Source organism: Python bivittatus, unplaced genomic scaffold (assembly GCF_059951505.1).
Source record: "Python bivittatus isolate LINGU-HERP-01145 unplaced genomic scaffold, Pbiv_v1 ctg000560_np1212, whole genome shotgun sequence".
NCBI lineage: Eukaryota > Metazoa > Chordata > Lepidosauria > Squamata > Pythonidae > Python > Python bivittatus.
In genome coordinates this window covers 5,141,878-5,167,082 of record NW_028277083.1, presented here as the reverse complement: position 1 = coordinate 5,167,082, position 25,205 = coordinate 5,141,878, and the positions used below count along the sequence as shown (strand labels likewise).

General features: G+C 43.7%; 1 protein-coding gene across 2 annotated transcripts in view; it reads right to left on the bottom strand.

The window, feature by feature from the left end:
• Window positions 1-1,038: 1,038 nt before the first annotated feature.
• The window catches only part of PRKAR1B (protein kinase cAMP-dependent type I regulatory subunit beta), a 66,160-nt gene continuing 41,993 nt past the window's right edge, over window positions 1,039-25,205 (bottom strand). For both annotated transcript variants that reach the window (XM_007426232.4, XM_025165424.2), the window contains 4 exons: window positions 24,267-24,327; window positions 20,677-20,798; window positions 2,929-3,010; window positions 1,039-2,139 (listed from right to left, as the gene is read on the bottom strand). In XM_007426232.4, the coding sequence (XP_007426294.1) occupies window positions 1,967-2,139; window positions 2,929-3,010; window positions 20,677-20,798; window positions 24,267-24,327 (438 nt within the window). In that variant the 3' untranslated portion in view covers window positions 1,039-1,966. The remainder of the gene's footprint in view (window positions 2,140-2,928; window positions 3,011-20,676; window positions 20,799-24,266; window positions 24,328-25,205) is intronic.

The following is a 25,205-nucleotide window of genomic DNA, read 5'->3' as shown; positions in this document are numbered from 1 at the left end:
TCTTCTAATATTCAACTGGGAACTGGATTTCCTCTCAATTTAATCCATTATTCCATGTTCCATGCTCTGGGGTGACAGAGAAGAGTAGACCTTCTCCTGTGTCCTTAAAAAATACTACCATCTGCCTCTCATTATCTTTTCTCAAGGGAAAACCAATCCAGTTCCCTCACCCTCTCCTTGTCAAACTGTTTCTTGTCCCCTGATCATCTATGGTTCCCTTCTCCGAACCTATTCCAGGTTCTCTTAACTTTTTTTTTTTTTTTTTGGAGGGTGGTTATGCAGAACTGGACAAAGAATTTGAAAGGATAGAGACAATGCAGAATAGAGTTGAACAATTACTTTCCTTGGAAAATTGTAGTTCCCTTGATCTGAAGGACAATCCTTGTTCAGCCAATTCAAGGACCTTGACATCAACATGGATGTCTCTTCCTGTTTTCCATCATCTGGCACCCTCTAGGTGTTCTGTGACTACATATCCTTGGCCACGTGAGCTGAAAAATTTGGAAACTGCAGTCCCAATGCAGTAGGAGCTGGGAAGGAGTGCTTGAATCAATTCTCTGTTTATTTTGCAACTTATCCTTGAGCTCTACCAATTTCAATGGCACCCCTTCCTTTCATCTTTGTGGAAGTCTTTTTATATCTGTAAAACTAGACTCTGAGGCTGATGGCCTCAACCTTATGGCAGTGATCAAAGACTGACTACATATTTCTCCAGTCACAATGATTTTGTTTTACCCATGCATCACAACAATATAATAAGCAAAATAAAAGGGATAAGTAAACATTAACTGCAAACAAAGGCTTTCTTTAAAGAAAAATACAGAGAGGACAGAATATTAACACATTTTACAGGAAATAGACTTTACATTATGTGTGTGGATGGATGGATGGATGGATGGATGGATGGATGGATGGATGGATGGATGGACTGATGTATACCAGTGTTTTTCAAAGTTGGCAACTTTAACTTCAACTCCCAGAATTCTCCAGACAGCATGTGTGGACTTCAACTCCCAAAATTCCTCAGCCACCATGGAGCTGCAGTCCATACATCTTAAAGGTGCCAAGTTGGAAAAACACTGTTTTACACTAATGGGCACTCCCAAAAGTAGATGGTTCCATGGGGGGCGGGGGGGACCTGATTTGGTGCTAGTTGAATAGGATGGTGTATGTTCATTCTAGTCATTGTCAACCAGATGGAGGACTTATGACCTGATGCCAGAACAGGGCTGCAGAATTCCTTCCAGGCCAAAGGCCACCCTTTGCTTTTAAATAGACTTTAAACAGCCTGTATGCCAAGACAAAAACAAAATTGTTGTATTTATTTTGAGTTAAAACTCAACAGATAGGAGAGAGAGGATTTTTTCCTCTCCAGTTGAGTATTTAATCGTTTTTACCTTGGGTCGCATTCAAAATCAGTATTTAGTACAATGTCTGGAAGTCTTAATGGGCCATTGCTGCACTGCTTTGTGGCTCCATGTGTCCATCAATCCCCCTTTTATAAAATGGGCTATGTAGTCTTCACTAGATGAGGCGTTTAAAAAGGAACATCCTAAGATGTTAGAAATTCTCCAGAGAAAATAAGAATGGAGTTGGCTTGTCAGCACAATCAGGTGAAATAAAAGTTGAGGCACACACCAAGCTGGTTCTCCATTGGACAGTTAAAGATTTGGAGATTTTGTATTGCGTGATGAGAGATTTGGAGAAGCCGGGGACACACAAATCTGGAATGTAACTTAAAGTGCAAAAAAAAATATCTAAGATTCCCTAAAATCACTGACATCCAGCTATCTGCTGTCCCCTTAACAACATACAGTGATTGAATATCTAATGGATATGAACACTTAAAAACACCTGCGTAAAATGAATGTGCCTCTCCTTTTCTTCATAAAGCTATGAAACAGCACAGATCGCTTTTTTTTTTTAGTGCACAAGTTTTAACATAAAAGAAGAGCCAAAGAGGACTTTAGACAGTGAGAGAGATGAAACTGTTGTATCTCTGGATGTTCCTCTTGAGGATTTCTGAGCAAGGGCCAAGGACTCGTTCAAAACGCGGGCGGTCCAGCTTAACACACTTCAAGGGCCCGCGGGCCACCACAGTAGCAGCCCTGGGCCTGTTCAGCAACAGGGCGATTTCCCCTGGAAGTGGGAAGAAATGTAGCATCATCACCATACATCTAGAGAACATCCCTTTGGCTTTGATCTCAGTTAATATCATTAGATATTTCCAGACCAGGAATTTATTGTGCAATTATTCTGCCCAATTTGGCAAATTGAACAAGAAATCCAGGCATCACCATCATCTTCACTCAAATCTGCTAAGGGAAGAAATAGTGGAATAATTCTGGACTGGAAGAATCCCATATCATGAAGTGATCATTTATTCCCTTTCCCTCTTTGATCCACTACTCTTATTCTTCTCTGTAATCCATGATAAGGTCTTCTCCCCAGCTTTTCCTCTGAGCTATTCACTGTTTCTTTACTAACACTGAGTCTGATCATATTCTACTTAGGGGACATCATGGGAGGTAAAAGAGTGCCTATCCAACACCATCCTATACACTGTCTAAAATCTTTACACTATACTTTACCCTTTATATCTAACACTAATATGGGGTTCTGCAGATGCAGTGGATAAAATTTCCCATAATTCCCAGCTGGCATGGTTGTATGACACATCCATAACCCCCACCTCCCTTAACTACTTGGGAAGAGGGATGAAAGCTCTCTGCATCCAAGGGGAGATTAGGAGACACTTCGATCTACCCAACAAATGACATGCTGTTCTAGAATTCCAGTAATCACTGATGGCGTATTTGTGATTCCCATCTATGAAGAATGCCATGCACTGAGAGATCCACTTCTTCCATAAATATTGAAGCCAATATTTTCTTGTGTTTCTGAAACATTACATTCAATGGAGCTTACCAAAGTAATCGGATGGCCCCAGGCGCCCAACTTCTACATATTCCTCTTTGTCAGACCTACGCTGAAGGACAGAAGCTGTGCCCTGGAAGAGAAGACCAAAAAGATCAGGTACGTATCACTGAAACTGTGTTCCTTCGCTTAAATTTGGGGAGTGGCCAGTTCACACATGCTTTGCAGAAGATCTTGAGGTTCTTCTGTTAAAGGATGCAGTGCCGTGCCTTTTCAACGTAAGAGTCATAGATGGCTTCTCAGGAAAGCAGTGGTTATATCACATAGACAGGAGAAATGGGTATTCTCAAAGTAAAACAGTAGGGGTTCCCCCAGCTCTGTTTTTTTTCTTAAACACCATCTACTTCATTATAACTTTGGGGGGGGGGGGAATGTGATTTTGTTTACAATTTAGCTTTTTTTTTTTACCATTTTGGGGGTCAACAATAGTGCAAAGCGTTCAAGTTGCTACAAACAAAGTGTTCTTCCTCAAAGTGCTGAACCTGAACACAACCACTGAGAGCTCTGCCAAGTCATTGCTGCACATACGTGCGACCAAAGCTGAATCATTGCACTGGCAACCCTACAGAGGTTTTGTGGGGGCACAGCATTCAAATATACCAAATCTGATGGATCAGTGTTAGAACTCAGGCAACACTGTCACATCTTCCCATCATTGTAGGTACAAGCCACCATGAGGTCATGACCATTATGCCCTAAATTGATGTCAAAACACTCATTATGCCCCCCAACAATGTCTGTGCTATTTGGGGAAAAAACTCCTTTGCGCCTCAGTGATTTTTCAAAAGATTTACTGTAGAAAAGAGGAAGGGAAGGAAAAAGAATGAGAGATAGACAAGCACTCTTCATGTTGCAGAAGAATTCACATTCATCTTAGAGCTGCACCTTAACAAGTGTTGGTTTGCGCCAACCCTGTCCACCCTTGGCAATGTGAATCTCCATCATCCCCCTTCCCCATATGATACAAGGCCAGAGAAACAATGTGTGGTCAAGAGCCCATAAGAGGCTGGTTTGCAGAATGTTCTCCTTCTTAAAAGGAAAAACAAATCAACATGAGAGCAGAAGGCAATGCCTAGCCCAGAGACACGTTTTTCTATCCTTGTTTTAGACTGTTGTTGTTATTAACGTTATTTCACATTTACTACCTTTGTCTAAAGAGAACAGGTCCATTATGGACAGAATGAGAGCCTGCAAAGTCCAGAGAGCAGGAAGCAGATGCAAGAATAGATTAGATCCTTTCGCCATGGCAGCAAAGATTCCCATCCTTGCTGAGTTTTCCCAGTGACCTTGTTAGAAATTCAGTCCTCTCCACCACACAAAGGAGAGGTTCCCCAGGCTTCATCAACCGCAGCCCCTCAGAGTTGCAAGTTGGATAACTCCAGTTGAACTTTTCCATTTCAACAAATCTATCTTATTGCATCCGCTGAGGATGCAAAGGGCCATTTGTAGAAACACTGATAATGGAGCTCGCAGCGAGCTATTTGTCATTCAGTGATACACAAACACTGAAGTTTCCAGGCAATTCCAGTGAAGTTCAGTGATTCACAACCTTTTGCTGAAGATCAACATGAGGGTCTTGAGAATAAGGCTAAATGTCATTGCTTTGACCACTGTTTAACCACCTTGTTCCTAAATCACTGGGGCCTCTTAAGTTTAACAATCACCCAGTGCATTCAATAATCACCCAACACACCCAATGGACAATGCACCATCCATTTAACTGCGAGACAATTCTAACGAAGCTATGAAAACTGAACACAATTGGTTGAGGAATGATGGCTTTAAAGGAGATAGAATCGGGCACTAATTTACCGTTGCTCATCGTTGCTCATCCACTGGGTTGCTCACTGCTCCTCCGAAAGATCAGATTTGTAGAAGCCTTTTTTTGCCTTTCCTTCCTGTTTTTCTAGCCTAAATAATGGAGCTGCCAGGCCAATAAATACGGGTCTGCTTAAGGTGGACTCCCAGTGACACATAGCTTGAGAATGCAATTCATTGCTCCATCTGCTAAATAACGCTTGCAGCTAGTTCACAGCACAGAGATTCAGAGCTGGTAGGGCAGAACAGTTCCTGGGGAAATGTTTATGAAGATTCTCAGTCATCCAGGTGGAATTGCATTGTTCAGGCTGAATGCTAGTCCTGGATAGAGGAACACCCTGATCTTGATATATGATGAATTCAGGGTGTTCAGATTCCTGATGCCTGGCAAATTTGAGAAGGAGATTTGACTTCACAACAGCTCCAGGGGCAGAGGGGGGGTCACTCTTCAGGCTAATGTTTGATTATGGGACCCCCCTAACCAACCTTTTAGACTGAAGAAGCTGCTTGGACAAGTAGCGAAACGTCTCTAACCAAGAAGAAGTCCAGTTGCCACGACTCAACCTCCAGACAGTTCCTGGGAAAGATTTTTTTTGCCACATCACACTTTCAAAAACAGCCCCAACTCTTCCTTAAAATATTGAGAGGCCCTCCCACCTCCTCTTGGATGAGAAAGCCTGGATTCCCTCTGCAACCTTAATTAACTTATTTCACTTATATGCTGCCAACTGCTGAAATCATTAATCTGGGGGGTATCAGGCGAGTAAATGGCACATGGGATCTGATTCTCACCTGGTGGGCCAAACTTCAGAACATGGGTACAGGCGACCACCCTTTGAAATATTTATTGCCTTGTAAAATATATCATGACTTCAGAAAGGATTGTAAATTCCCAGGCTAGACATTTCAATTCATCTCTAATACCCTAAAGTATGGCATCATATATTATTATTACAGTATTATTATTATTAGATGCACATGGTATCACTACTGCAATGTTCCTCAACCTTGGCAACTTGAAGATGTGTGGACTTCAACTCCCAGAATACCCCAGCCAGCCTTGCTGGCTGGGGAATTCTGGGAGTTGAAGTCCACACATCTTCAAGTTGCCAAGGTTGAGAAACCCTGCACTACTATATTGTCAAACCATTAGGGAATGTGTGAGATTGCTGCTCTGTTATAAAAGTGTGACCTTGAGAGCTTGGAGCACAGAAAGCTTCTGAATCGGTGGCTAAAGCAGAGTGCTTTTAGTACAACTCTTGTCATTTTCACCACACGGAGCTCAGATTGACTCAGTCCAGAAGTGAAAATAATAACAGTTACTGGGGAACTGTTTTTAGGAATTCCTGGGATCAGGGAAGATTTATTGTTTGGACTGCAAAACATTTATTAGCCTGAAGAGTGACCCCCCTCTGCCCCTGGAGCTGTTATGAGGTCAAATCTCCTTCTCAAATTTGCCAGGCATCAGGAATCTGAACACCCTGAATTCATCATATATCAAGATCAGGGTGTTCCTCTATCCAGCACTAGCATTCAGCCTGAACAAAGCAATTCCAAAACTGAAGTCAACCGAAACAACACATTAATTTTTAATGCTGTAAAGGAGGAGTGGGCAACCAGTAGTGTTTCAGAAAACATCCAGTCAACCTGGTTAGTAATGAAGGATGCTGAGATTTGTAGCTGAGCAACAATCACAATGGTTCTCTACCCTACTAAATTACCAGATCTGAAGGTCTTAAGATAGACAGAGGTCTCAGTGCTCTGCATTAATCTTCCTCAGCCTGACTGCCCTTCAGACATGTGGACTTCTGGACTTAGCACCGCTGGCAACTGAGGTGTATCTAATTATGCAATGATGACTTCTACGTGATCAGGTGGAGGTCTAGCTAGTCCAGCTTTTCACAACTGACAACAGCTGTCCAAGAGGCCGACAAGCACCAAAGGAGCGTGGCCCCAGCTTTCTTACTGTTGTCTGACCTGAGACTTTTGGGACTTGTAGTCCAGCACCAAGCTGGGGAAGATAAGGTTAAACTATGCGGTCTGGCAAAGTTATGGGGAGGACTTAGTGGGTCAAGAACCTAGGCTTCACCTATTGCTCAGGCTACAACAAGCTGATACTATTTTTTTGCTGGGTTGTAGAACAAGGCACTACATAAACAAAATAAACACAACACAAGTGATATCTAAACTTCCCAGAACTGCTTTTTCAGCCTCATAACCGTCCAGTCATCTTTGCATCCCAACATCCATTCTGCCAATTCTGAGCAATATTTTGATCTTCAACTGGGGAGAGAAGCTAAGAATTACATTTTTAAGCATCACCATCACCATCTAAATTATTTTAACCTATTAATATTCCGAGTTTATCTTGTCCCATTTCAAACAGGCAGTAAAAGTGTGAGGGGGGGGGGGAGGCAAAATTAAGAATTATTATGTCAACATTTAAATAGCGAAAGAAAAAAATGCCTAAATGTATCAAAAAGATAGCTCATGCAGGTCAGTGCCCACAATTTGGCATTTTTAATCATGTATTTTCAGACTCTAAATAGAATTGCCTCTTCTTTTTTACATGGATATGGTTAGTGAATTTGGACATGATTACATATTCATACCATTTATTTCCCCATTCAGCCAACTGGGGAGTTACTTCTAAGTGGTTAGAAAAGATTTTTCCAGGAGTTCAAGGTAGTATAATCTTTCCTGCCATTTTTCCACACAACCCTGTGAAGTAGGTTAGGCTGAGCAAGAATTCCTGAGCCAAGGTCATCCAAGGAGCTTCTGTGGGGCTGAGGGTGGATGTGAACTTGCATCTCCCCAGTTCTGGTCTAATATCTTCCCCACCAAACCTCTCAATTACTGAACAGTTGACTAAATGTACTATGGAAAATAGTTTTTTTTTTTTTTTAATGCCCAACTCTATCTTAGCTTGAGCCAAGGAAAAGCAAATTCCAAGCCGATGGAAATTGCCGTTGGCTGCAGCAATTGGGCCGAATCCGAGAAGAGCAAAAAACATTCACCGTGCAAATGTTCAACTCTCTTTGTTCACGTGCTTGATAATTTACCAGAAATGGATGAGACCAACATTATGCCTCGTAGTCATTATTAGCTTGAATTGTAGCAGTGACTGAAGCTCAAGCCATTGAAATTACAAGTTTGGAAACCGCGACACCCTAATCGCTCCAGCAGATGCTCCGAGATTCAACCCAACCTCAAGGTGATGTTTTTAAAACCCTTTAAAAAAAATGTTTTTTAAAGACAGAACAGCTGGTTTTCATTTAAACTCTACACCAGCGTAATTTGGAGCCAGTTCAGTTCAATTTCGCCGGTCTTTGCTTGCAAACACACTCCAGCTTTTTGCCTGTTATAATCATTACCCTGTTGAATAGAGTTGCCTGAATGGGCCTCAGGATTTGTATTTCAAAAGCAAACCCTTTCTTGGACTGATGTCCACCAACCGATTCACACTATTCTTGATTCACGAACATTAATTGGACAATAATGGGATGAAAAGAGCGTGGTTCAGTCTGGAGAGGCACCAACTTCTAAGCAACAGGAAGGATGGGTGACTTCTTCACTAAACTATAAATTATGTTGCTCTAGATAACCATGTGTTTCTTTCTAAAATATTGGGCAGAGTTACTGAAAAGTCAAGAACTCTAGAGTTTATTTCTTCCATAGACTTCTTAAGAACCCCACATTAACTCATCTTGAATTTATAGAAAAGCAGAATTAAAAGAAGAATTACTGAACAATTGCTGTGTTTAATGCAATCCTGCAGAGGGTTTGGGGGAGCTGAAGTCAAAGCAATTAGGGCCTCCCCTAAAGATCTGACCGCACTGCACGAGGTGAGAGTCGGCCTTATTTTGCCAGTCAATATTTCACATTTCTGCAATGCTTTGCTTATGTTTCACAAAGCACCACTTGTAATGCAGTCCCTTGTAGGGTTACTTGAAAGCCCATAGAGGCCAATGGGCCTTACTCCTGGATTAGTAACAGTGAGTTGCAGCCTTGTTTTTACACTGAAGCTGCACTATAACTAAGAAACCTTCCATGTGAATCTGCATTGGATGTACAACCTGAAAGCAGTGACCTAGAGATGAAAGTTTGGGAAGCTCTGCTAGCTAGTAGAGACACATCACACAACTCCCAAACAAGGAGAACATCAGGCAGCTCCTGAGGACTGCATTCCAACCCAAGGGAGCCACTACCATTAAATGCCCTATGAAAACGTTTCTTAAAACATCTAGATCATTTCTCATTGAGTTGCAATATATAATGTTTGCTTCCAAGCATCCATGAGAAGATTTCTAGCCAAAACAAGTAAATGTTACCTGCTGTGGTCTCTGATAGCCCCTAATGAAACTCTATTGTGCTCCCTGATTGTCCTTAATGAAATCCTGCTGTGATCCCTGATCCTCTCCATTCCCTTTTTAGTTCCTGGAAGCAAAGGAGGTGGTGGACCTAAAAAGAAACTCAGAACTATGGGAGCTCCTATTTCAGTGGCAGAAGGCTCTGTTGTCAAAGTGCAACTTCAGAGGAAATCTCTTCAGGAGAGGAGGCTCTGCTGCAAATAATAATGCGGCAGAGGGCTCACTGAGTTAAGTATGTGAAATCTTCGGTCTCCTCTCCTGAATCTTTCCTGGGTTGAGAGAGAAACCTTGCTTTAGTTCCAGGATCTGGTGGGTAGTAAGACAAGGTGGCCATTATGGATGGGCACCATCCAGCTTGATAAAACAGGGCAAGGGCAGAGAAACCAGCCGCCCAAAGAAGGAAGCCATCTTGACCCATCTGGCCAGATTTGGTCAGGTGACCTTTCCTCAACCCAAGATGAACTTCTGAGTCAGTTTACTTGCTGGATTAACCCACAGGATGAGGGAGTAGAAGGTAGCTTGTGAGGTCTCTCTGCATCTCACCCCACTCTTGGCTGCCCAGGAGGTGAGCCTGGCACACCACTCTTTGTATCCTCCCCAACCCTTGTTAATAGGACTTCTTTGGCCCTTTGCAAGAAGGCATACTCCCTTGAGAGGAAGAAGAACAAAGCAAGCTTGCTCATTGCTCTATTTGGGGATGCACAGAAATAGCTACCCGAACAGAAGGAAAAAGGGAGAAATGCCTTTCAGGATGACAATCCATCAAGAATGGAGTGCAGCAAAAACAACTCAGCTGCAGGGCATTTCCGAAGGTCAGGCACAACTCCACCCAATGGGCTATTAATCACCAGGAAATTCCTTTTCCTTGTTCCCTTTCCCCACTCCTTACAAATCAGGGAAGGGGAAGGGAATCAGCCTGCTACTGTAATGGGGTCTCTGGGCTTTGACTATGATTGGCTAATCATTTTGGCGTGCCAAGAAAAACTGCATCGCGCTCACGCTAGCAGGCGTGCAACTAAGAAGCATGGGGGATGCTTCCTCTGTTGGCACCCCTCTGAGCCTCCTCACTTTCTCCAGGAAGCAGGCGTGTCTGCAGAGGATGGGCCAAAAAGTCAAGATGGCTGTCACAATGGTGCGATCAAAGCTCAGCCTGTTTTTTATGTGCATCATGGTATCCATCTGGGTTCTTTTCAACCATATCCTGTGGACCCCCCTGCCAGCAAGACTTAAAAAAAGGGGAGCCCCCTTACTACACCCTGGTTTCCCCTTTCTTCTACCCACATACCCTGTGCTAGTAGCCCTCCAACTTATTGGAAAGCCCTGGGAGGGGTAGTGAAAGGAGAAGAACTGAAACCGATTTAGCTTAAATGTGAACAAAGCCAATGATTAAATAAATGATGCCATGTTGAAAATCACCAGTTGGAGGCCACGTGAAAGGGATGCTGGGAAGTACATCCATGATTTACAAGCAGCCTGGACTTCATCTTTCGTGCCTCTGGTTAGATTGGTTCAAGTGCTGAACTGGGGAGACCCAGGTTCAAATTCCAACTCAGCAATGAAACCCCCAGGCTTGGCCTGATGGCAATTATTTGATTTATATATGGCAGACAACACACAAAGCAGTCATGGCGAACCTATGACAGGTGTGTCAAAGGTGACACACCACGGCGTTTTGGGTGACGCGCCAGCATTCATCAACACCCGACCACGACTATTCTCCCTGCTTGAGTTACCAAAGAAAGTGAATTTGGTTTACTCGTGTTTCATTTTTGTGATTATTTGACGTTGCTTTATAGAAGACACAGCACCACACAGGGTTGGACTGTATTTTTTTTTAAATAAATGAATATGGAAAGAATTGTTTCTCTTTTGTTCGGGGGGGTGGGGGGTGACCGCCAGCAGAGTCAGGTTAGGCGTTTTCTGAATTTTTGACACGCCAAGCCCAAAAGGTTCGCCATCGCTGCACTAAGTCATACAGTCTGGCTTTAGAATTCTGCATCATTTGAACCTATCCGATCTTTCAACGTATCAATTATCTGGCCGATTTCTTGTCGAAGTGTAGCTTCTTTAACCAACCTCGAATGAACAAGCAGCAGCAAAGCCTATAGTGGAAACCTAATGACAAATATTTCCTTTTTTTTTTAGAATTCCAGCAATATTCTTTCTGCTGAAGCTGTTTAAGGCAAGAGAAAGAGACTCACTGCTTCCCTTCTAAATGGATTGCAATTCAGTCTCAACTTCCCACTGATTTCTCAAGCTGGTTCAGTTTGGCCATTGTGTTTGGCATAAACCCTGGACCAAAAGACAGGAGGAAAAAGTCCAGAGAAAAATCTTTGTGCAATAAAGTCTGCCAGGACCCCAAAACAAAGCTGGGAAATACAGTAGGAAAACAAGCCAACCAGGTTCACTGCATCAACGGTGAGAGGAACGCTCGGTCTCCGCTGCAGATCAACACCTGAAAGGTATTTTGAGCAACAAGGATCCTAAGCAACAGCATGAACGTGCGCCCTGATACAGAGTTTTCCGTGCCAAGCCGGTGGCCTGATGCCAGGAAAAGCTCCATTTTCCTCCTTCACACATGCCAGCAAACAAAGGCCATAAAAGTTGCAGGCGGGGCAAGGACCAGTGATGGCAGTGGGGAAATGTTGCATTTTAAAGATTCTTTGCCTGGACAAAGCACCCCATTCTCTCGGCTTTCTCTGAAGCCAGGAAATGTCCACTGAGTCAACATTGGAAAAGAAAAAAAAAAGTTGCCCACAATAATAGCTTATTCATTGCCTCTTCATCGTTGGAACTGACCTTCACAGTTACCGTATTCGGAGCGCAGACGCCGCAGAAAGCTGCCAGCCCTCCCCCACAAGAAGTTAGCAAGGCTGAATGTGAAGAAAATAAAGGCAATTAATAAAAAAAAAAAAAGATGTTAAAAGTAGCTGAGTAGAACATCCCATCCTTACCCCTTCCATATTAAATGGAGAAAAATCACTGAAAGGCCATCAAGTTGCAATTACAGTCATGTTGCACCCACCAGGGGTTGGTAGACAATACCGGCCATAGATAAGAAACCCACCAAAGGACTTCGTTGAGAAAGCTCCTGGCTGTGGATCGGTGATGGGGTCATCGACCACAATGGGCCAAGGTTTTGCTGGATTAGGCACAAGAAATGCAAGATATTTCTGACAGGGTGGAATAAGCTGGTTGGACAGAATTCATGGGGATGTTCCATTGCACAATGGCTGGAATGAAAAGGAGACCTCTTGTCCTTTGAGGAGGGATAAAGAAAAGTCTATCTAGGAAGTCTGGGGCGGGGGAGGGGAGGGATGGCATTGCTTTAAAACAGGATGGAGAACTTCCAAAGGCATCTGGAGGTCATCATTTGGATGGAACTGCATGGAGAGAGAAGGGTGTCAGAAAGCAAGAGAGAAACGGGATGGCTTCAATCATTTTGGACTGTGGCCCTGTCCATTGCTGGATGACCACCATCCTCCCAAGTCTGTGACCTCTGCAGATGACTCTCCAAATCTCCTTGAAGCACTTTCCTTTAGAGAAGCAAGTGAGGAAGTTGGGTAAGAAATGAATCCCCTAAAACAGCAGCATAATGTGTGGAATCAGGCATTATGATTCAATGAAGGGGGTATCAGAGCAAGTTGGAGACATGTTATTCCCAGTCAAGGCCTTCTTAGAGGATGTATGGAGTGGGAACCATCCAAAGTACGATGATTTGAGATGGTCAGATGGAGACATTTTCATTCAGGCAGTAAACCAAATCAGTTAAAATATAAGAACTGGTTCAGTATTTCATGTTTCAGGGTCCAATATTTTCGATTTACTTCTGGATGTTGCTGTACTCCTGGAGGGAGTGGTCTTTCCAGGTGTGGAGATAAAAGCCACCCCAACCTATTTGTTGCTCTAAATGTTGAGAGGGAGAAATTGATTGATTGATTGATTTCAGTATATCCAGGACATTGTGGAATGAAGGTCTTCTTGACTCTGACTTTTTTTAATGCCTCAAAGCTAATGAAGGTAGACCAAGCATTGGTAGATGAGAAGTCCATTTTACAGTCTGTCTATCTATCTATCTATCTATCTATCTATCTATCTATCTATCTATCTATCTATCTATCTATCTATCAGATTTATATCCTGCCTTTCCTTCAGGAACTCAGTGTACCTAGCACTCCTTTTTCTCCCCACCACAAACCTATCAAATAGGTTAGGTGGGAGAGAAGGTGAGTGGCCCAAAATCACCCAATGAGCTTGAGTGACTGAGGGTGAACTACAACCTGGGTCTCCCAGTTCCTAGTTCAACATCTTCACCATTACACCAAACCAGGTCTCCCCTATTCTCCTGATTTTATACTGTCTGTCTTTAAACAGAGACAGAAAGCCCATGGATCAGGGGAAAGGCAGCAGACATGGAATTATCCAAGTGACGGTAACAAGGGCAAATATATTCAGCTTACACGATGTACCCAGTTTGTTGAATTCTGATTTTTACACAGGATTTAGGTTCACATTCCTTATTTCATCTTCTCTCCTTGAAGCTTAATGGCTTCCTCAATCTTTCTTCCTGGAATTTCATTCTTAGCACCTGATCATCCTGTCCGTCCTTCCGTATAAATGAAGAACACCCTGTTTTGTCCGTATGAAAATGGGCAAGGAACGAGGTTTTAGGAAATGTACAGGGGCGTGCCAGATGGGTTATCAAAATAACCCAGAGTGACTCGTCTAGGGAAACCCTGGGAAGAAACCTAAACTAAACATCTCACATCACCTCCGAAAAAGGGGGGTTGATCCAGGCACTCTCAAAAGTCAAATCTAAGGGCAAAACAGGAAATCATTTACGAGGGACAAGTGCTAGAAACCAGGGGAAACAGAGGCCAGTTGAGATATCTGAAGATCTAAGGACAGCCTTTGTTTGCTTAGGATATAAGGATCACTTGAAAGGCTGCTGTGTTCCTGAGAGGCTGGGAGTCACCCCCCTCCTCAAAAAAAGGTGGCTTTAAACAGTTTTCTGCCTGGTGCTTACAGCTCCTTGGAAATCATGTTCATCTTTCCTGATTAATCATTAACCCCACTTTATTTCTTCAAGAGATTATCCTCAAACAGAGCACAGTGAGGTGGGCTCTGACTTTGCTGATCTCTCCAGACTATGTTTGTTTGAGATTTGCAGACTGGCTTGGTACACCACATGTGCGGATGCTCGGGTTAAATGTCAAGAGGACCAAGGAAGGTCACCTCCTTCCTTCCTTCCTTCCTTCCTTCCTTCCTTCCTTCCTTCCTTCCTTCCTTCCTTCCTTCCTTCCTTCCTTCCTTCCTTCCTTCCTTCCCACTTTATATTATCATCCGAAACAGGAGATAAACATGACATAATTATCCATACACACCCAGCACCAAATAAATTTAAAAAAACACAGTTGACCTCATACTTCACAGAAGACAAGAAAGACACAGATTTACAATCTGCTTTAGTCAAGAGCTAAGCAAAACTATACAGTTATAAACTACACAAATATCACTTTTGAAAACCTAAGAACAGTGTATTTGCATACAAAAAAACTGGTATTAAAATCTGGCATTTATTATTTCCCGTCCCCCCAAGAAACTTTAGATTAATATTCTTATCTATTTTAATACTGGGCTAAGGGCGAGCATATGCCTAGGAATGAGAAGTTCTGGAATTAAAGTTCATCTTGTTTAATTTAAATTAATTTAAATTCAGTGGAAATTGATTAAATACAAGTGCAATTAGGCTTACTCTGCGTGTATTAAACAGTTTTCTCTTTCTGCAACATTACAAGTTGACAGTTCTGGAAGGGCATTTGAAGGTCACATTTAAGCTTGGGGAGGACACACGTAACATGGAATCTAAGGTGATGCACCCCCAATTTAAATGCATCTGGTTCATACCTTTAGGGACTTCCTTAGGGGACTTCCATGCAAAGACGATTCCAAAAGGATGGAAGAGCTCAAACAACATGTGTAAAATGGGCCTTCTGATAAATTAAGTAAAATAATTTGGCATCGTTCTCTCACTTTCTTTTTTAATTGCATGCATCCTGCACTCTTTCTCTTTCCAATCTGCAAGTTATCACTGTTTGAATGGCTTCCCATCAACATTGTGGCACAGAGCCCAAGTGCTAATCCAGCATGGCGAAGCTCTCAACATGTAACCGATATTGGAAGGTAGAAATGAGGGCAGGAAAGGCATGGGCTGCTCTCTCTGCATTCTGAAAAGTGTTCCATGCCATAATTTCAGACCATATATGGGACTTGCTGTTAACTATAGCCAAAGGATCGGATACAGAGGAAGGATGGGAGCTGAAAAAGCCCGGATGGCTTGCCACAGCTGTGAACTTTGGATTCTCAACAACTTAATCAGGAGGGCTTCCTCTAAAGCATTGCTTGCTAAAGTCAACCTTAGGGGGAGGTTCATGTTGGTGTTTCAAAGACACAGTTCTCATGCTGAGGACGTTTTCATAGGCAGCTTCCCACAACAAAGAATGGAAGAACATAAGAACACCCCTGCTGGATCAGGCTAAGCCCCTCCTAGCAGCATTTTGTTTCTCCATTGTACATATTGCCAACTGCAGATGGAGACAGTCCTCTCTTGTTGTGGTTCCTTTGCAGCTGGACTGGAGGCATGCATTTTCAAGACTAAAAGCTCTTGATCATCCTGCCTTCTATGAATTTATCCAACCAATTGGATCCATGAATTTATCCAACCAATTTATCCAAAGTCATCTAAGTAGCCATCACCACAACTTGTGAAAACAAATTGCCCAGGTTAATGATGCAGAGATTCTATCGTAGGTGAACAACTTTTGCTCCTGAAGGCCACTGAAAACCTTGAATGAGGACCTCAGTGGCCCTCCAAATCATGCCACCAGGTTGCATCTTTTTTAACAAGTCAGAAGGAGAAAAAAATTAAATACATAGGGAGTAATCATATTTATTATATTCATTGACCTTCTTTAGGCTAGATGGAGGGGAATGGGGAGAGGCGTTATGACATTAAGACAGAAGCTCAGAAGTTCCTCCAACTGGGTTTGGGTTGATTGAACTTCTCTTTAATCCCCCAATTCCCTCCTTGCCTTTTGTTCTTTCTTTCTTTCCAGACTTTGTTCCATCATATAAGCTCAAGGTGCTTTGCAAAGTTCAAAACAAAGCACAGCTCCAACTCAGTGGCTAAAGCAAAACAAAACAAAAGTTCTTGGATTAATTCTTGGCATCTCCAGTTATAAAGGATCCCACAGAGGAAGGTGATGGAAAGACTGTTTTTGCTTCTTTTGACTCGGATGGCACTCTGCCATGAGACACAGTGGAGAAGTTGTCTCAGGCAGCAGATGCTGGAGGTAGCAGCAAGGACTTGGAAAGAGAGCAAACCCAGCTACATGGTTTGTCTTGCACCTCTTAGCTATTCGGTTGCATTTTTTACAATTCAAGGCAGAACGGGTAATGTTCCCTCCTCCTATTTTCCCTACAGCCACAAGCCTGTGAAGTGGGTTGGGCTAAAAGAGAGGGACTAGCCCAAGGCCACCCAGCTGTTTCCTGCCTAAGGGAAAACTAGAACTCATGGGCTCCTGGTTTCTAGTCCAGCATCCTAACCAATGGGCCAACTGGATCTCAATCAAGTTGAGCTTGATTTCTGGTGGTTACAGCCCCCATAGTTTTGACAGCAGTATAAAATTAGTTTCCCAATCATTGCCTTCTTTGGGGATGATTTCTTTCAGCTTCCCTGTCTAGCACCAGAATTGGTGGGCCTCCCCTCCAAATGCTAACCAGGTCTGAGACCCTACTTAGCTATTTTGGGATTGGCTAAGGTCATGGCCACCTGAGTCAGCCCAAATCAATGGAATCCAGGAAGAAATGAACAGGTCCTTCTTATCCACCACTTGACCTCCATGCCATCTCTAGATGGGGCTTCTGGGAACAAGATGGACCATCCAGAGGTGGCTGCAATACATTCTGAAGATATCCTTTAGTCTGCCAAGTTTTTACCTACCAAGACTGAGGATAACCCATTCCCTTCCTTGGTTTCTAGGTGGTGAAACAAAGGCACAGAGGTGCATTTGGCCGAGTCAGGCCACTGTTCATAGTGCCTCCTTTTGCTAATCTTGATTTGCATGGGTCCTCCATCATTTCAAGCAAAGATCTGCCCCAAGAAGAGGTGATTTCACTGGAAATGTTGAAGATTCACATGGCACATGTGTGAGTCATTGCCCGAGCAATAAGCTAAAGCTGCCTCTTCTCTCATCTAATGGACAGGAAGCTCTGCACCAGCGCTGCAAAACTAAAGATACTAAACATGTCTTGGATCTATTAATAACTGCCTTTTTCATGTCACTTGCCTGAAGGGAATAATAAAGATCAGCTTATGGTTGAGAGAGGGCAGCCCTTCAGATCTATCCTGTGTCCACCAACTCCAGCCACCGGACCTGCCCTTGCTGCTCACCAACATTCCATTCATCATTTACTAGCATGTTGCCAATGAATAAGGCTCTGCAGATGTCAATAATGATTTGGAAGAAGCGTTTCAGAGCTTGTGTGAGCATGGCACCTCCTGCTATTCATTAAAGCAATAAATTTTTTTTGAGAGCCAGTTGGACGTAGAAGTTAAAGGCGCTAGGCTAGAAATCAGGAGACTGTGACTTCTAGTCCTGCCCATGGCATGGAAGCCAGCTGCATGACTTTGTGCCAGTCCCTCTCTCTCAGCCCTAGGGAGAAGAAAGTAAGGGCCAACCATTTGCAAAAATGCTGCCTAGAAAACCGCAGAGATTTGTCTAGATGGATGCCTAGAATTAAGCTTTTTACTTGAAGGCAAATGATGATGATTATGATGGTGATAGTGATAAATAACTTTAACTTGATAAGCTTTAAGAAGTCAGGTCCTTAAAGCATCAGGTTTATGCAGAAGCCAAAAGGACATGGCTCCTTGGATTCTTAGCAGAGAGATGCTATATTCATGCAAAGTCCAAAATCATCTGCGCATAGCCCTAGGCGTATATATTCCACTATTAGTATGTCAAATCCTGTTTACTGGTATTATACTTCATTTGGGCTGGATTGGAAAATTGAGAAATCCCAGCCTGGCTCTTTAAAACAAGTACCACACACACACACACACACACACACACACACACACACACATTGAGGAAATCAAAAAGGCGAAACTCCCCAGAGCACTGAGTACAGTTTATGATATGGCTACAAATTTGTTTTTTTGGAGCGGTGCATCTGCTAAGAGGTCCTCCTGCCAAATCATAATTCTTTATGGCAACAATTCCTGCACACAGCTTAAGGTTCTAAGTCTCAATGCCAGGAATCTCAAATGGGATAATTCCATGACCTTGAAAATCCAGCAGATGCATTCCACATCTGCCCAGGCTGGGAAAACCTGTAGTTGGGTGAAAACCAGGGTGGGAAATGGGACCTCAGAAATGTCTGAAGGCAGAGAAAATGACAAGGGTTTGGGAGAGAAAAAAAAAATCAACCCCCGTCCCCAGTTTTCCCCCAAACAAAGCAGGTGCTGATGCATTCTTTAGGAACAGAAGCTGTTCAAACCATTTCTGTTTACCATTATCTTGGAGAGAGCGAGGGATCCCTCGAACTGAAAAGTCTCATGGTGGGAGAGTTTATGGATAAGCACACCCATTCAACAGGAGCTGAAGAGTCTCTAGATTAGTGTTTCTCAAGCTTGGCAACTTTGAGATGTGTGGACTTCAACTCCCAGAATTCCCCAGCCAGCATGGCTGGCTGGAGAATTCTGGGAGTTGAAGTCCACACATCTTAAAGTTGCCAAGCTTGAGAAACACTGCTCTAGATGGAATGAAAAGACTTACTGGGGCACCCTTAACAGATAGACTTGGTGCCCAAGTTCAGACGACATGTTCAGATGGGCCCTAATCGCAGCTTAGGAAAATGCTACTGTTGGTTCATATAACCTGAGAAAGAATATTGGATAGCGGGCGAGGGAACGTTGCATCCTTCTGTTTTTGCAATCCCTTTGTTGCAAAAGGCTTCCTTCGGCCTCATGGGGCTGAACCAAGGTGATACAGGCACAGCAAACAGAATGCAACAGGCTTGACTGAGAAGAACATTTTAGCCCAGAGACCATCAATGGCTGGGTTCTTTTCCAGTTTCACTATCTGCCCTCCCAGCCCAGCATCTCACATCTCTCCCGGCATGGCATCCTAGCACGACTCTCCGGAAACAAGCAGCCTGGTTGGTTAAGTGGGAAACAAGTAGACCCCCTGATGTTTCAACCCACAGCGGTAAATTCTCTTGGCATGTTATGGCTGTAAATCCTCATGAGACGAGCCTAGAAACTGCAGCCCCAAACTGAGAGGAGAACCAGGAAGAACAAAAAAGAAAAACAGGATTGTGGTGTCAAGGAGCATCTCTTTCCCTGGAGACTTAAAATGGGGTTATCAATCATTTGGTCTCTCTGCAGGCAGTCCTGGGAATGGTAGGGTTACACGGGAATCAGGCTAAGTGTCTCCCCTAGAGCCTTCTCCATGGCTTGACAAACTACAAATCCCAGGATTCTTTGTGGGGTAAAGCAGTTCCATGGGAGGCACAAAACAGAACTAGGTTTCTAGAATCCATGAGACGGATCCAATAATACATAACATAGTAAAATTCCCTTGAGTCAAGCTCAAATCCTCATGACTTTGTAGATACATTTGTGTAATTTCATGGCTACAGTACAGAAGACCTTTGCTTCCATTTTTTCTTCCAAGACATTTTTTGACTTCTCAGTCATGTCTACAGCCATGGAGTTTTCCTGGTGGATGGTGATCCAAGAACTAATCAGGTCAGATCATGCTAGCTTTCCAATTCAGTCAAGATTGGTGAGAGATTACTACAGTTTCTAAATTTTACTTTATGTAAACAAATGGAGAAAAATCTGAGGTCCACCCCACAAAGAACAACTGGGTCTCTGCAATGGGGAAGCAGACACAACAAAGAGGATAAATGAACAGCTCATGTTTGACTACCAAAAATGACACTGAAGTCTTAGCAGCCAGGCAGGCACAATCTACGAAAAAGCATGCTGTGTTGTTTCCATCAGCTGTGCAGATTCAAAGCCAAGAAAAACATTTCTGTAGCTTCAGGTCTTGCGCACAATGCATTGTTGAACATGCCATCCTCTAGATGTTATCAAACAGTAATGCCAGCATCCTTCCTATGGACTAGGGCACTTGGAAGCTGTGGTTCAGCAATATCTGGAAGACCATAGCCGTTCTACCCTTAACATGGGCCGGGAGGAAGAGGGGTAGAGGAGGAGGAGGAGGAGGAGGAGGAGGAGGAGGAGGAGGAGGAGGAGGAGGAGGAGGAGGAGGAAAGTAGGTAGATATATTGGTAGTAGTAGTGGTGACTGAGGGACAGCTAACCCTGGATGTCTTGTCCTTCTAAGGCTTGGAACCATAACAGGTACCCAACAACAGTTAGCATCCGAGCTATGGCCTCATTTAGGAGAATGCCATTCTAATACTGGAGTCATTTGATGACACCTTTGGGAAAGATATTGGCATGAAAATGACAGGCTTACCTCTGTGATGATGAAAAAGTCATCACCTGGCTCCCCCTGAACCACAATTTTCTCTCCATCCTCAAACTGGACAGGCTCTAGTGCATCTGCCACGGTCAGGCGCTCCCATTTGTCCAGGGATCCTAAGAGATGAAAGAGCACCAGAACAGTGATGGTCGTACTTGCTTCTTTTACCCACCTGCCTCTAGCAACCCAGCAGACCTTTGGGCAGGGCAAGGTGACACTCATTCTGCCTGCCAACTTATTCAGAACCAAACACCGGTGGCTGAGGATTATGAACATTGTAGTCTAAGACTTCTAGAGGGTACCAGCTTGGGAAGAGAGGACATCAGTGATATTTGGTAGAGTAACAAGGGTTACCTTAGGAAGGCTCTGGTTGGCTTCCCCCATTTTAGCTGCACAGAACTCTGCAAGTTAATTGAATCCTTGGCTGTTCAACCAAGATCAGATCTTCGTAAACACCTTTTTTGAGAAAACTTTCATGAAAATCTTCATAAGGATACCTTTCATCGCTTTGTCCTTCATAAAACCTTTGCCTTTGACCTTCAAAGTCCTGCAGATTTTACAAAAGTATGATCTGCAGAAATTCTGCCATCGGCAAGCTTCGTTTTAAGTGGGTGCACTCCAGTTCTCTTCTATTAAACATTGTCACCTTACAGGGTCTAGGAAGTGTGCCTTCTCTGTCACGGTCCCCTCCCTCTGGAACAGCATCCCCCCAGAGATACGGATGTAGCCCTCTCTCCTGGGGTTCCGGAAAGCTCTGAAAACCTGGCTTTGGTCCCAGGCCTGGGGTTAATGTGTTGGAGGGTTGACCCTGTTAAGCTTGGTTTTAATAGTTGCCTTTAGTCCAGGCTGTAATGTTTCATTCTGTTTATGTTCTTAATTGTTTTAATTATTTTTTGTTAGCTGCCCAGAGTCCACTATATTAAATATTATGGTTGGTCACACAGTCAGCCAGATGTTTAGACTGGATTTGGCATTTTTGTCCACCTATCAAGACCTGGGATAGGCAGATGTTGTTTGATGGTGTTAAAGGTATCGTCGCAGGATGGAAGCTGTTCCAAGTAAAGCAACCTTTTGCAATTGACTGATGGTGACTTTGTCAATGCTGATGGTGTTTGAGTGGTGCTCCAGATGTTTTGGAATTATTAATATTAATATTTTTAGTATTAATTGATAAATTAATATTAATATTAAAATAGTGTTGTTAATTACTGTTATTATATTATCTAGATGCAACTTTTTAATACAAACGTTTCCTCCCTCCCCCCCACCATGTTGGTTACTCCCCTTGACCTGCCTGGTTAGCCTGAAATAGCCTGGCAGCAAAATAAAATGAAAGTACCAACAGTTTAAAGCATGTTTTTCTTCATTGGCGAACATAATAATAAGGCACAAGTAAACCCAGTTTTAAAAATGGGAGAATGCAGGCAAGCGAAAACACATTTCTGACCAGATACACTTGAATCCCAATGCCCTAAACGTGCCTGGTTCTGCTTTCGAGTAATGTGTGGTTAGCTTATGGTTTTGCCTAACGTGTGATCTAGACCACCGTGGCTTGTTCAACCAACAATGATCAATACTAGCTATGAGTTAACGTGATGTGTCAACCAGCCACAGAATTGGCTGTTGGACCCTCACCAGAGATTTTCCACTGGAGATGAATGGAGACTGCAAGGATCACAAGTGTCAGTGTGGGGCAGGGTTAAGATGTTGGTCTAGAACTAGAGGAGATTCAGGTTCAAGTCTACCATCAAGCATGATGGCTCATGGGGTGACTTTCGGCCTTCATGATCTCTCAGCCAACCAACCTCACAGAGTTATTTCCTGGAGGAAAAGCAGGATAGCAGCAGATGTGTGTAGGGTGGGTAGAGATTCTCTCCCTGGGTTACACTACATCTCCCATCAGCCCCAGCTAGCATAACCACAAGGATTTGGCCAGTTGCTTGCTTGAAGACCAGTCTACTAAAGAAATCAAGAGAAAGGACCAGGTTGTTCAATAAGTTGAGGAGCGCTCAAACAAGATGCTTTTGCTGGGAACAGATTACTAAGTCCCCACCTGTCAGCTGGAAAAGCTAATCGTTTACAGCACATATCGCTCTGCACTTTCTCAGCTTTCCAACAGCCCACATGAGAGACAATTACAATGATTATATGAGGGGAGGAAACGGGTGCCAGTTCATATCTTCCAGAAAGGATTATGCTTGTTCAAAACTCCCCTGGGATGATGAAGTGAGCAGAAGAAGAAAGAATACCTCAGCTCAAGAGAATCTTCTTGTCTTACATTTGCATCCTCTTTCCATCTGACTCTGAGGCAGCCACGGAGATGTGCTGGTGAAGTCTTGCTACTCAGGCCCTAACAGTGCAAGACAATGTGACTTCTGTGGCAACCTCCTTGGTAGGAAAGATCCAGCTCCGAAGTCCGTGTTTTGTATGCAAAAGATCATGGATTCATCTCTGGGCATCTGCAGGTGGGCTCCTGGCCTCACCTTTTGGAGACCTTCTACTTCAGCCAGTGGTCAGACTTGGCAAACCATCGTTTCCTCATTAGGGGTTGAACATTCAACTGCAATCCCACGTGAGGTGTTGAGTTGAGTCAGCTTCAAACTGGAAAATTGTGTCTACTGGATCTGCTGCTTTGGATTGACTCAGTTCAGAAAGCAACGCGAAAATGGCATCACACTGATTCAGGCCCCTTGGTTTGAGACAACAAGGACACCCAAGTTGTCAGGCCTATTCAGAAAGTTGATGCAATTTGGACCTTCCATTGAACACCCTTCCAAGTCAATCTTTGCCTCAAAATTCCCAAGCCCTAATTTCCTTGGTGGCCAGTGCAATAACTACCAAGACTGGTGCAGTTAATTGGTGCAGTTTCAACCATTCCAGAGCCCAGAATCCCCTCTTTGCAAAAAGCTTCTGAAGGCCGCCTGCAGACCACAATACCAAAATTGCACGGACTTTCTAGATATTTTCTCTCTGTTTACAGGGAGCTCTCCAGACCCTGAGGCAAAGCTCTCAGATGGTGCCCCCCACCCCAACTTTAGTCATTCATTAAAGAAGTCATGGTTCCATTTGAGGGGGCAGACCTGTTCTCGGGGATTTACACATACAAGCTGATCTTGGGGAAGAAGTTCAACAGCGGCATCTCGGGGCACTCTCTTGGGAATAGAGCAGTGCTGGCAGGTTGAATCAGTGCAGGATAACAGTCACTGAGCTGCAAGAAGCAAGATGATCATGTGGTGGCAGCAAAGAGTTATTTTTCTGCATCTGTTCCTCTGTACTGCCATACAGTGGTTATCCCTGTCAGTACACGCTGAAACTGTTTATCAAGCTGGATTCTCATTGAAACTCTGTCTTTGCTATTGTGCCAGCGTAACAAATACCACAATCCGGGAACAGACCATGACTGGGTTGTTTTTTTTTTAAAGACTGAAAGCTCAACCAGGCTCGCTTGTGCTTATGGCTGACATCCCCTGCTATCTCCCCCCCACCCCCCACCCCCGGTTTATTGTCTGGCTTTGTCCATTAGTCTCTGCACATGTTGAGACAAAGCAAACGTGTCCAACTCCCCAAAGGAAAAAGCTACGCACCCAAAATCGAAACCTTGCTCAGAAATTCTTCATACATTTTCCGCTTTCTCAGCGTGCTGCCCTGATGAGAAAGAGAAGGGGAAAAAGGGGGAGGGAGAAGGGAATTAATGCTACCCACATCACTGTCATCCTCAGAGGTGATATCAAGTGTCAAGACACAAAGCAAGAAATAATGCTCAAGAATAAACACTCCTGATCTCATTGGCCCGCCAGTTTCCCAGCAAACGTGAACCCTGCCCCTGATAAATTGGATCGAGCTCCATGATCTTTTTAAGTTGGTGGAATTTAACGTTGGCGGAGGGGGCACAATGTCCGGGCAATGGAGAGGCCCACCCTTCCCTTCCCAGCAGCTTCAAAAAAAAAAAAAAAAAAAGAACTCTAGTTATGATCCACGTCCTGATGGGCTAATTAGTGTGAAGAATTGATTCGAGCCTGTGATTGCAGATCTAAAAGGAGCTGGAGTTAAGCAGATAATCAGACACTTCCCAGCTCTCTCCTTGCCAGTTTAGGAAAACAAAGAAGCAGACCTTCCCCCCACCCCCTTCACAATTTGGATGGTTAAGCCATAAACAAACAGGAATGTTTGCTTATAAAGGCAGAAGAAGGGCAGAAGAATATTCTCCACGGAGGGGCTAGAGAAATTCTAGGAGATGAGGAATCAGAAGGGCTAGAGGAGAGAGAGCAAAGGCATTGTTCGACCCGTGCATTAATTCCGCTTTTCCGGCATCATCCAGATTTGCTGGGCAGTCGCCCCCAGGATTCCTAACCAGCATGGCCAATGGCTGGAGATCCTGGCAGCTGCTAGGGGGCCCAGGCTGTACCTCTCCTCCCCTTTTTCCTACTTTCTTGAAACCCATTGCCAAGGTGAAAGTGAGGTGTCCCTTGGATCAAGCTTGAGCCCTGCTAACTACACACAGGCATATCCATGTACTGTCGTTT